This window comes from Barbus barbus, assembly GCF_936440315.1.
Source record: "Barbus barbus genome assembly, chromosome: 1".
Lineage (NCBI taxonomy): Eukaryota > Metazoa > Chordata > Actinopteri > Cypriniformes > Cyprinidae > Barbus > Barbus barbus.
In genome coordinates this window covers 10904626-10917607 of record NC_136729.1, presented here as the reverse complement: position 1 = coordinate 10917607, position 12982 = coordinate 10904626, and the positions used below count along the sequence as shown (strand labels likewise).

General features: G+C 39.5%; 3 protein-coding genes across 3 annotated transcripts; all 3 read right to left on the bottom strand.

The window, feature by feature from the left end:
• Positions 1–268: 268 nt before the first annotated feature.
• Positions 269–2856, bottom strand: kcnk7 (potassium channel, subfamily K, member 7; the record flags this gene model as incomplete). The annotated part of the gene is made up of 3 exons (XM_079425387.1): positions 269–612; positions 871–1266; positions 2520–2856. The coding sequence occupies 3 exons, from the start codon at positions 2854–2856 to the stop codon at positions 269–271; spliced, it is 1077 nt and encodes a 358-aa protein (XP_079281513.1).
• Positions 2857–3835: 979 nt separating this feature from the next.
• Positions 3836–9763, bottom strand: LOC306869660 (TAF6-like RNA polymerase II p300/CBP-associated factor-associated factor 65 kDa subunit 6L). The gene is made up of 12 exons (XM_079416511.1): positions 9587–9763; positions 9277–9442; positions 8735–8821; positions 8470–8620; positions 8333–8383; positions 8118–8212; positions 7449–7523; positions 7121–7341; positions 6851–6983; positions 6631–6759; positions 5697–6193; positions 3836–4830 (listed from the first exon to the last, which is right to left on the bottom strand). Exons 2-12 carry the CDS (start codon positions 9421–9423, stop codon positions 4494–4496), a joined length of 1923 nt encoding a protein of 640 aa, XP_079272637.1. The 5' UTR covers positions 9424–9442; positions 9587–9763; the 3' UTR covers positions 3836–4493.
• Positions 9764–10747: 984 nt separating this feature from the next.
• Positions 10748–12052, bottom strand: LOC306874935 (uncharacterized protein; the record flags this gene model as incomplete). Its single annotated transcript, XM_079425271.1, has 2 exons — positions 10748–11689; positions 12023–12052. 2 exons carry the CDS (start codon positions 12050–12052, stop codon positions 10748–10750), a joined length of 972 nt encoding a protein of 323 aa, XP_079281397.1.
• Between the last annotated feature and the right edge of the window lie 930 nt (positions 12053–12982).

The following is a 12982-nucleotide window of genomic DNA, read 5'->3' as shown; positions in this document are numbered from 1 at the left end:
GACTATATAGAAAAAAAAGAAACTTTAAAGAAAAAAGATATGCTTAATCCAAGAAGTTCGAATGAATGAAGTTTTGTATACTTAATCCAAGAAGTTCAAAAGAATGAATGAGATTAAAATAAATAAATAAATAAACAAAGTTTTGTATTGACTCTGTCCAATACAAAGAGCATAAAAGAAAAGGAACCAATATCGCCACCTAGTGGTTTCCAGTTTCATTCTTGTATATTATTTATTCTTCTTAAAATGTCCAGTTCCATTGTATCAGCTATGAGGTGGAAGTGGATTGACACAGATCTGGTTTTAGTGAAGGGGGAATATTTTCTTTGGTGGCCGCTATGGGTGTCAGGCCAAAGACTGGTGTCAGCTCTAATGTTGGAGTGGCAGGTGAGTCTGTGAAAGCAGGGGAGATGGTGGATATAGGAAGGGTGTAATGAGGTTCCTCCTCTGCACCTGTCATGTCTCCACTGAGCACAAGCTCATCCAAACCCACACCCCTCAGCTCACCCTGCCGCGGTCCAGCGAAAAAACGTAGGATAGCTTGAACCTGCTGCAGTTCCCAGCAACTTTCCATAACGACAAGCAAGACAATCAGTCCAACCATCAGGTAACCTGAATAAAGAGGAGTCTAAATCAGGGTTTCTGCAGGTTTTATAAAGGTAACTTTAAGACTTTATAAGACCCTTTTAAGACCAAGTAAAGAAAATTGAAGTCAATATGGTCTCTAAATAAAACTTCAAAGTTTGAAAATACAACTTTCTAAGAATCTCTGTCACTTTTTTTCAATTCATTTTACTAACCAACTATCTAAAAGCTTAATAAGGCTCGGATATATCTCTACTTCCAACCACTACAATATACATAACTTACAGGAGGTTGCAAACTCCAGCCACTGCTGTGCTGCTCGGCTTTGCGTCCTGCCAGGCAGATAGTTAATAAGTCCTGTGGTGCTAAGTGAGATAAAACAAAAATACAGCGACTCCAGGTAACTCCAGTCGTTCTCCAGCAGGCAGAGGAAACCAGCAGGCAGAAGAAAGAACAATGTGGCCGTGCAAAAGGCCAGAACGCTGCAGTGCAGCAATGCAGCATGGTTGCGAGACAGTCCCCAGAAGACTTGAAGGTTGTGAATAGGGGTGTGTGTTACCCAGGGCAGGAGGGCATGAGTGAGGCTGGATAGCAGCAGCAGGGTGAAAGGGATGCCCACAAGACAGTACACAACACAGAACACACGGCCCTCATCCGAAAGAGGCACAGTGGTGCCATAACCTGCAAATACAGAAAACAGGAAAGATATCACGGACTTTGAAGCAGGGTTATTACAGTTAACTAATACCATACAAAAAGTATTTGTTACTTGAAATACAAAAATCGTAAAAAACGTAAATAAAAATAATTTAAAATAATATTTCAGCTAGTTGCCAAAGCAACATTTCTCATCATCTCAACTATAATAGTATATCATTGATACTAAAATAAACTGCTTTAAAGATAGCTGTCCCTTTTGACAAGTATTAATAAATGCGATGGCCAAATTACACTGCATGATACTGGTAGACCTATCATTGTCAATTAAACTTATTATTAGTTACTCTCTAGTAAACGGATATACATTTAAAACGAAATAAATGTGCAAACAAACAAAAATAAGTAAATAAATAAATTACAAAAATGCTTAAAATTCAGGTTAACGCATATATGCATAAATAAAATGTGTTGTGCATATTACGATTAAAATACTAAATAAATAGTTTTAAATATAAACTAAAGAAAAAGAGCTATAGGATTAATAGATCTAAACAAACAGATAAATAAAATGGTAAAATAAACTTCACATTTGCTTCTTGGCTGTAAACAACATTGTCAATTGCTTCTCAACATGACATTAGACAGCCTCTCAGCAGATACTGAACTGTATTGCTCCACAAGTTAAATAATTAGAATATGTGACCCTGGACCACAAAACCAGTCATAAGGTTGTTTTTTTTGTGTTTTTTTTTAAATTGAGGTTTAAACGTCATCTGAAAGCTGAATAAATAGCTTCCCGTTGATGTATGGTTTGTTAGGATAGGACAATATTTGGCTGAGATACAATTATCTGAAAATCTGGAATCTGAGGGTGCCAAAAAAAAAATCAAAATCTTGAGAAAATCGCCTTTAAAGTTGTCAAAATTAAGTTCTTAGCAATGCATATTACTAATCAAAAATTAAGTTTATAGTAGCATTATATAGCCTAGATAACATAATATTATATTTTATATAAGTGTATATATATATTCAAGGTAGGAAATGCACAAAATATCTTTATGATTTTTGGCATAAAAGAAGAATGGATCATTTTGACGCATAATGTTTTTTTTTTTTTGGCTATTCATATAAATATACCCGTGACCAGGGTCACATATTAGATAATTATAATATTAGTAACTAGAGCGATTTTTTGTGTGTAATAATATCATAGCGGTAGATTTGAATGTGATTCATTAAGCCAGCATTGTAATGAATGTCTGACTGCTTCTCACCTGTGGTCGTGAGGAAGGTAATGACAAAAAACAGCGACGACGTAAAGTCGAAGTTGCATTGATCGCTGGCGGATTCCAGTGCGCCCACGCCGCGTTTACTCGCAGACAGCACGTTTATCAACAAACGATCCAAACTGCTCTCCTCAACACACGGGTTATCTGCCAAAAAACGAGCTTTTAGCTCACGGACTTCATTAACGAGCAAATTCTCCTCAGGTTGCTCCAGTATCATCAAAACAACAGCACCGACGACGATGAAGAGGCCATACGCTATTATCACAAACGTGAACGCGTGAACACGTAGAAAAGTCAGAGCTTTCTCAGCAAAAATAGCCATTATGAAACTCGTTTTGTTTGTGTATTGCTTCAGTATGGCAGAACGTTAAAGTGCAGCATGTGTAACCAAACCTGGGCTCTGACATGGAGAGTTCAACACCATGCTGAAAGTTTAATGCAACAGGTCTGCAACACCATCAGCCTTCACCTGTCTGGTAAAACAGAACCAAAACCTAACTTTTCAAATTATGAAGTTGCATCAACACATTCATTAGAGATTAGCTTAGCATTCGTGCAGTTTTCAGAGCTTTAGGGTATATCTTTAAAGGAATATTTTACATTTCTGACATGCTCATTTTCTAATGGAACAAAAATCCAAAATTTTGAAGAAAGATGCAAACAGTAACCATGAACAGTAAAACTCCAAAAAGAACAAGCTTCTTAAAATTGCCATAAAATTATTCATGCTTTATGTTCCAAGTCTTCTGGAGCCATACGATAGCTTTGTGGTGTAGAGACTGAAACTTAAGTTAATCACTGAGAATTGTCCCACCATCACTCTCTTATTCACATTTGTGCTTAAAAGGAAAGGAAAGGACGCGAGGCCAAGTATTTTATCCCATGCTCTGCATTTAACCCATCCAAGTGCGCGCACACACACACACACACACACACCCACCCACCCGGAGCAGTGAGCAGCCATTTATGCTGCGGCACCCGGGAGCAGTTGGGGGTTCGGTGCCTTGCTCAAGGGTCTCACCTCAGTCGTGGTATTGAGGGTGGAGAGAGCTCTGGACATTCACTCCCCCCACCTTCAATCCCTGCCGGACCTAATACTCGAACCCGTGACCTTCAGGTTACAATCCGACTCTCTAACTCAAACTTGGTACTTCATAAAGGCATTTTCTTTCATTGTACAGGAATAAGAAAACATTCCAGGACCCAGGTTAACTTCTTTTGTGTTCAATAAAAGAAAACAAAGCCTGATGAATTGTCCCTTTAAAAAGAATGCTTTAGATGAATTAAAATGCATAATTGTTGCAATGCAAATACATCTTTTTTTTTTATTTAAAAAAAATAAATTAAGAATAATTTTTGAATAATGCATTAAGCCCTGTTTTTGCTAAATTTATTGAAGTGGGTCATGGGAATGACTGTTTAGATTTGAGATGCAGCTTATTACCAGGCCTAAAAAAAATAAAAAAATAATTGGCATTATAAACAGACACTTTCCATACAAAATAATAAAATATCATATGAGTACATTACATAATGTATTTATTTTTTACAGGCTTACATCATTACAAAAAAAGTTAAACATGTTAATAAAAAGGGCATTCTCTCATATGTAAATACTCTAATAAACAAAGCAAATGTATAGAAGTATCTGTTCAGCTTCATCCTGCTGTATGTACTTTAAATATAAACTCTATTTGGTGTCAGGTTCTATTATAGCATCAATAGTACATACAGAAATAACAATAAGACAATTCAAAGTTGACGCTACTGATCAGCATCAGTAGATTTATAGCATAAAAATCCTGGGTGTTCATTCCAAATTATTTCCTCATAATAATACTTGCCTTGTTTGCATAGAGCATATAGAATTGTTCATCTGTAATTACTAAGATGCAGCCATGTGATGAGAGGTCATTGTGGCCGTACGTCTCTCAACGTCACATACATCGTCAATGGATTTTAAAGCGGCAGGTGAAGCGAGTAATGGGAACACGTCCAACGGCGCACAGGTTTGCTGACTCTCCCTATGACTGGTAGCTTGTGGGTGTAAGCACGAGTTGGGAGGGTAGTAGGAGGTGGAGTTGGAGTAAAGCTCGTCTGGAAGCGCCGTCCCTGACAGCGTCGCCCCATCTGCCGCCCGCCAATGATGAAAGAGAAAGGAGGAGGTCCAGCCTGAGGCAGCGGGAAGCGAGATTTAGGGAAAATGTCTCTGGATTGGCTGGTTGAACGACCAGGACGTGATGAAGATGACCTGGAACGTGAGACGGAAGATGAGGAGGAGGAGCGGGTAAGAGATCTGCAGATACGGGACAAAAAGAGACCACCAGTGAGAAATGCACGCAACAAAACATATAATCATCATAATATGAACCAAGTTTTGCGAAACATTTTGGACAGTTTTAAATACCGAGACTTGCTAATGTATGATTGGGTCAGTATCATTTATGGCAGGGCTTAAGTATTTTTCCCATTCATTTTCATCATAGGGATTTTTAAAAAGTCTTTGTTGAAGCCATATTCCAAACAGTTGCGAGGTGAATCACAATATTTCATTATTTGTATATGAAAATTGGACAAAAAGACAAAGATACAAGACTAAATGGATTGAATAGTGGAAAAAATGCAATACAAAAACAAACACTGCAAACGGCAATCAAAAAGAAAAAAAAAAGATTTGAAATTTAAAGATACATGTAAACAATATATTTGACATTTATTGCAATATATAAATACACACACAAATACTGAAGCAGTTTGAGAGTGTAAAGAGAATGACTTATTTATCCACCACAGGATAAAAAATATAAAAGGTAATTGTGAATTTTTCATCTCACAATTTAGACTTTTTATAGTTTCTCTCTCTTATACTTTCTCTCTAGCAATTATGACACTTTTTCTAAAAAACTGTGAAATAAAAAAAAGTTAGCATCAAGTTGCTTTTGTTTCCACTACAAAAAAAAAAAAAAAAAAAGTAATTGCGACTCATCTCAGAATCTGGACATTCTCACAATTCACAATTTTTAAATTCAAATGTTTTTCTCAGAATTGCAATGTTATATCTCGCAATTCTGATTTTGTGAAAAAGTTCCTTTTTTTTAAATATCCCGTGGCAGGATCAATTGCCCTATGGAGAAAATTAATAGGATGTTGTTCAACTCCTACCTCCCTGGGACAGTAGCAGCCAGACTGGGTGGTTGTGGTTCCATATGAGGGCTTCCATCTTGTCGTGGGCTTATATTCATACTGGCAGTTAGCTGGGGCATTTTCCGTGTATTCTCAAGATTGGGGGCACCGCTCACTGCCTCTTTCCTGCCCTTTAGTGGTTGGCAAGGACCTGGAGGTGGGGTGCCACGTAGCGGCGGGTCAGTGCTGAACCGTACAGCCAGACTGTCTCCAAAAAAGGAGTAAAGTTCACAGTACATGGCAGGAAGAGATACTGGAGTCCACTCTTCCCATGGGCAGTCAGCGCCACCTGCTTGGAGATGGCTTGCAATGCCAAGAGGGGGTTCTGAAAGAGGTTCAGGAGGCGGGCTGAGGCCAGGCGAGTTTTCTCTGAAACCGACAGCCCATGTGGTAGTGCCTGGTAGACCAGCACCGCTTCCTTCTGCTGCCAGGGTCAGACTGAGGGCCTTCATCTTCAGCAAACACTCTACCGCCACCTTCAAGAAGGAAAGTAAAGTGGCCACTTAACTTTAGAGGTTTAGATAAGAGACATTTAGGCTGGGCTAATGAACTGTTGTATGCAAAGTAGTGCGATTAATCAAAATGAAAATTAAATCTCATAACTTTTAAACACTGCAATTTAATTAAATAAGTATATGCATGTTTCAAAATGAAGAGCGGCACTGTGTTCTTTTACAGCTCATGAATCTGGTGGGGTTTTTTTTGCTTTCCAGAGTGGTTCGGTTCGCAGTAAATTCGCAGAACTCCATCTCTGTAAGGGCTGTGAGTTTGGGTCTCTTATAACTTGCAACTGGGAACACAAAATGCTCAAATCTCTGTGGTTTCCAGCAAAATAAAAGATGTGTACAAACATAGAACTTGAATAAATCAATAAATTTATATCAGCATCCTGAAAAGAAAATACTGTACGTACCAAAATGGCTCCATAGACTTTGTGGCCATCTGCTTTCACCTGAGCGTTGGACACAGAGTAATCATCTAACACAGCTTGTAGATTCGCCCAATAGGCAGGGAGGTGAGGATACAGCACACGTTCAACAGCCTGGGTCAAAAAACACATATACACAAATAGTGTGATATTTATTAGTAAAAAGCATATTTGTGTTTGTGGGTGTTGTGCTGTCTGTGTTTACCTTCCAGCCGAGAGCATGCAGACCCACTACAGCTCCATAGTGGGAACACAGAGGTCTAACCGGATCAGAGAGCACCTTCTGTAGAGACAGGAGGATCTGATGGTACAGCCCACTCACAAGATCACCATGTGTCCTACAAGTCAACATGAGAAAAAACAATCAGTCAGACTAGTGTTTGAACTGGATCGATTGATTAAAGTTTCAGCTAACCAGAGCACTCGCTATAAAAGTTTGTAAGTATTACTTTACTGTAGGATGCTAAAGAAATACCAGAAGATGTGGCTGAGCAGAAGGGCTGCATAGTCTCTCAGGGTCCAGTGGTCATTGAGGGGGTTGATGGAGGCAGCCAGAGGCTCCAGGATGCAGTACATGACACTGGACACCAGACTGCGCACGTATGAGCCCAGGTACAGGTACGGGTTCTGCACCAAACTCTTCACCATGTGTAGGAGTCTGTTTAACTGGTCCAGATCATGACTTACTGACTTTACCTAAGAAAGGGGAAAGAGAGACAATCATACATTATGCACATTTTTCAAAAAAGGCCATTATTATATAAGGAAATATTTGATTTTGTATGCATCATGCACAAACTTACCCCACTGATGACATAAACGAAGTAAGGCAAGAGGGCAGCGATCTTTGAATTGGACTGGAGGTCTAGCAAAGCCACCTGATGGAAAAAGGAAAACATTATTATACTAGCAAGAGAGAACACTAGACACATTAATAAAATAAATACACTACAGTTAAAAAGTTTTGGGATGGTATGATTTTTTTAAAAGAGCTTGTAATGTTTTAAATGCCATATCTTATGCTCATCAGGGCTACATAAGATTAAAAATACAGTAAAAACTGTAATATTGTGAAATTACAATTTATAATTTACAATATTTTTATTTTAATATATTTATCTCTGTGATTGCAAAGCTGATTTTCAGCAGCTGTTACTCCAGGCTTCAGTGTCAAAAGATCTTTCAGAAATCATTCTAATATGCTGATTTGCTGCTCAAGAAACATTTCTTATCAATATCAATGTTGTAAACAGTTGAGCTCCTTAATATTTTTGTAGAAACCGTGTTACATTTTTTCAAGATGCTCTGATGAATAGAAAGTTCAAATGTGTAGACAAAGACTTTATTCAATGGCATGTCTTTATTCTCACTTCTGATCAATTTAATGCATCCTTGCGGCGTATGATTAATAAGTACTATGACTAAAAAAACAATCTTACTGACCCCAAACGTTTGAAAGATAATGCAAATACCTTCATGAGATGTGGGTCCTCTCCTAAAATGGCTCGAGTTATTTGTTGGTAATACTTCAGCAGGTCCTCTGATAGAGACTGAACAGCAGTGGGAACTAATAAACCAACACAGAATAGAGCTGGGTGAACTATTGGATACTTACAGCATGTTTTTTTGTTTATTTTACCAGATAAATCAATTAAAATAAAGAGAAATTAAGATATTGGAGGTTTACCTGTGCCTTGAGGCTCCAGATTGCCTTTTCCATCAAGATATGACACTTGCACTGCCATTAAAACAAAACAGAAATGTCTTTTTAAAAAATGCGAGATAGTAAACTTGAATACATTACACTAATGATGCCTGTCATACCTCGAACCATCGTCTCTGCACAGCCTTTGGGGATGTTAGTAGCAAGTGCCAACTCCACCAGATTTATCTCCCGATCCTCTACAAAGAAAAGCTCTCCTTCCTTTAATGGACGGAACGAAAGGGCATCTTGTGCACCATAGCCGCAAATAGTCTAGAAAACATGCAGCAGGTGTAATGCTGTTCACCAGATGTTGAAGTGTAACAAACAACACCACAATGCAAATTCACATTAAAAATGCTTTCAAACTGAAAGACAAATATATACCTCAGTATTGCTCCACCGTAGCGCTCTATTGAAGTCTTCCACGCTCAGCTTCCTTCTCTTTGCATGTCTCATGAACTCTGAGCTGTTCTGTAGTGGAACAAAAATAATAAATATACTGACTTTATGGCAAAATGTTTGACACTTTACAAAGTCTTTCTTTACAAATGCTTTAGAGGAATAAAAACATGCATGCAAAAAAAAAACATTTACAAAAAAGACAGTAGCACAAATCAGTACAGCTTAAAAGTAATTAACAGGTGTGTGAGCATGCATCTCTTATGCAGTAGCATCCACCAGCACAACTTTAAAAGAACAAGACATCTACAATGCAAAAGCATGTCGTTATAATCTGAAATAATAGCACACATCACTATTGCTTTAAATAAAAGTTTAAAAAGCCTCTTAATGACAGTCGTGAATATTTAAGTGAGTTGAATGGCCTTGCGGAGACGGTAGAACCCATCAGAACAGCTCGCAGGGGACATAGCACGCAATGCATGTAATTATAATATATAGGATGAAATCATGAAGTCGTATGTGACCTGTGTTGCCTCTCTGATGCGGTAGCACACATCCTCCGCCAGCAGAGCTGCCACCTCCTCGCTGAGCTCCACTCCGGTGCTCTCGGCCATTAGTTTGATGGATTCCCGGGGCACCTCGGCGAAGCGCCGTTCCTCCCTCTCTGTCATCTTTACGTTAGTGAGATCACTAAATAAAGCAGTAAATTACATTATACAAGATTTAGAGCTGAAGCGACAAGGCTGCGCGGCATCAGCCTCTTTTCAACTCTCCTTGCTAGGCTGTCTTAGCACGCTTGTAATCAAAAATGGGGCTAAAAGTCATGCACCGTACCTTCCTATTGACGATTGATGACGTATCAGTTCACATATACAAGTTACATTTATTTGATTATATTTCACCAACGTTATATGCCTATATTAGCACAAGCAGCTAAGCTCTCCAGACTGTTTATACTGCAGACTAGTGAACTTGTAGCACGCTCCTGATTGGCTTAGGCTCCGCGCATGCGCATGTTTTCTGGGCTCAGGGACTCTTGACTCATTTTAGCGATTCGGATTTTTGAATCGGTTCACCAAGCAATCATTTATGGTTTACATTCAGTAAACAAAGACACTAAAAAACTTTTTACTCCAACTTGTTTTTCTTCCGTGTTAGGCTATGCATCAAAAATACTTTGGCAGGTAGGGGAGAAAGACCCTGAATCTTCTGGAACCATTTTAGACGAGATTGTGTTTTAATATTGACAGTTGTTCCTGCCGTGTAAAAGGGTCTTAATACGCAAAATCAGCCTTTAAAAGCACAAAGATTCACGCACCCCCCCACCACCACTAAAAAAAAAGAAAATGTGGCTTCCACTGTTTTTGAAATGCAGGCTAAAGTCTCAATGAGATCAAAGTTTGATTTCAACCATTAAGATCACTATGATTTCAATCTGACACGGGTTACATTTTCACAGAGCGTTTACCTTAAGACTGATCATATCAAGAATAAATGACAAAAATAAAACCTTTAGCTGAGTTGTCACAACCAGGGTCAAAAATGTCTAACTTTATAGACTTCATAAAGCTTTCAAATATTCAGTCACCTTGGCATTAGTTAGCATCAAAGTTAAAAGAAACAAGACAAATCCTTTTAGGAGGTTTTATTGAGAGCAAAAGGATGCTGATGTTTCTAAAATAATTTAAGATCATTTAGTGTAAAAATCCATAAGTTAGAAACAGTCAAATCCTTCATATACACCAGTAGAGTGGTCTCAATTTACACTTAAGGGGCTTTATTCAGTCCGTCAAAAATAAGTGGCCTCAGAAGTACAAGACAGACTTGAATTAAAAAAAAGAGAACATTTGAGAATCAGTCTCAAAGTCAGTTAAAAACAAATTGCAAAAGAGACAATGTACACAATAAAAACAAGGTTAAATATAAAATTCGGCACAGTACAGTCACAGTTAAAGCTTATAGCAGTTAGCTTCTGGGATCATCCTGCCACAGACTTCATGACAGCAGTGGCTTATCCAGAGCATCTTGAGGACCAGCGTTGGCAGCGTTCTCCAGCTGCTGGAGCCGAAGGGCCAGGGGGAGCAGAAGGTCATTCAGATGTTGGCTGCTGAAGGTGAAAGCGTTGTTGGCTACTGCCTCTACTGACAGTGGTGTGACTGGACCAGAACCGTCAGGGTACACCGGCGAAGCCAACGCAGATGGAGGGGATGAGGACGGTGGAGATGGTGACGAGCACGTGTCTGAGGCAGGCGAAAGAGATCCCCCATTGGTCATCTGATGAGGCCAGGATGTGTGGGTTGAGTTGACACCTTTGATCGAGTTGGGAAGCCCGTGTTGGAACCGACAACATGTGCCATAGAGACAGAAACCGAAAGTGCTGAAAGTGCGACAGAGGGCACCATGAGGCTTCCACTCTTGGGACTGTGACATAGGTTGCCAGGTTCGCGCTTCCTCTCCACCATCTGATTCAGAACCACCCTCAACATGCAGGAAGTGGCATCTGGTACCGAAGGGGCAAACCCCAAACGCACGAAAGGTACGGCAAGGCACATTCCTGCGCCGTTGACGGACAGGCCTCTGCTCTTTAAGACTGTGCACGAAGAGACACCGTGTGCCATAGACACAGTAGCCAGCGGTGTGGTAGGTACGGCACAGCTCAGTTTTGTACTTGGGGTGACGAGAGGGTATGTGGAGATCATGGAGGCCGTGGGCGAACTGGCAGCGTTCGGCATACTTGCAGGTACCCGTCTCAGCATAGCGGCTGCACAGTTCTGTCTTGTAGCGGGTGGAGCAGAGAGTCATCGGGGTCGATGGGGACTCAACCAGGGGAAGCAAGGCCTCGGCAAGAGACAAGCTCCCACTGCCTAAACCCTCCTCAGAGAAGACAGTTGCATTCTGGCCTTCAGTGGGGAACAGAAACAGGTCGTCTTGACTGGTCTGGAGAAAAAAAAAAAATAAGTTAATTGACCTACTCGAGAATCTGCATTTTACCACTGCCTAAACCATAGTAAACTATTCATGACGACCATTTCTAGTACACTACCTAGAAACCATAGCTTATAGAAACCAACACTTATTGATTAGAGCCACTTATTTTAAAAGGCATGCATTTCACCAATGACTAGAAGCCATAGTAAATATTTTACTACAATATCTAAAAAGTTTTAAAAGCTTTTTACCACCTCAGTAACTATAGTTTCAGACACTTACCCAAAGCCAATAGCAATAATATAGCCTACATGCCAGGTCTATTGAAATTTTAGCATTTACCATTGCATAGAAATCACAAGCAAAGGTCATATTGTCTACATTTCACAATTTTGTAGTTAACAGAAAACGTAGACTTCTGCACTTTACAATTTTAAGTTACCAGAAACGGCAACACATTTCAGTGACTCCCAAAAAACAAAACAAACAAAAGTTATCGGAGACATTTTAGTAATAACTAGACACAGATGGTGCCAATAAAATGTTTGAAGTGTAAGACAAGACAAAAACCTTACCTCAAACATTTTAGACAGCTTCGCAAAACTCAACAGGAACTCAACAAAACGGGGGCTTTTGTGTTTTAAAAAGTGACGCTAAAGCAACAAGAACACCCAACTCAACTCTGGACAAACACTTGACTCCGTTGCCCTTTTCCAGATGAAAGACGCGGACTACACCCTGTACCTGGCAAGTCCCACGCACCAACAACTGTTCACCCTGTTGTTTTAAAGCTGACCCGGATTGCGTTCCCGCGTTCCTTTAAAATATGAATCAGCTGTGACGCGTGGACATTCGAATCAGCCAATCAGGTTCGGTTTAGGTGACAGTCAATCTAATTTGGAACTAGTCTGAAGTGATGATGGGTTTGTCTGCTGTGGGTGTTTTGAATTGGATCAAATCGGGATATTGCCGCTGCCTTGTAGGTTCTACCGGAATAAACATTTGACAAGTAACTTGTTAGCAGACTTCAAAGGGCGAACTCCGAATATACACACAGGCCCATCCTGTATCAATTACCGCATCACACCTCGAGCCGTTAATTGAGCGTTTGTCTGTGAAGTGCAGATCCTTACTGTAAGGCTTGAGATGAGGATATACATTTCCCGCAAACAAGAAATGGACCATTACAATCTTAAATTAGGCCATTGACTTTAAAAGGAAACAACCAAATAATTGACAGCAGATATTTTCAGAGTTTATTAGCTATATTAAGTTATATATATATATATATATATATATATA

Bases quoted from the DNA above. Each gene is read 5' to 3' on its own strand.
- LOC306869660 (XM_079416511.1), bottom strand. From the start codon at position 9,423: ATGACAGAGAGGGAGGAACGGCGCTTCGCCGAGGTGCCCCGGGAATCC. The intron at 6,194-6,630 runs GTACGTACAGTA...TCCTTCTTGAAG, and splicing joins AAGTCTATGGAGCCATTTTG to GTGGCGGTAGAGTGTTTGCT. The intron at 4,831-5,696 runs GTAGGAGTTGAA...CCGTATCTGCAG, and splicing joins GCTGCTACTGTCCCAGGGAG to ATCTCTTACCCGCTCCTCCT.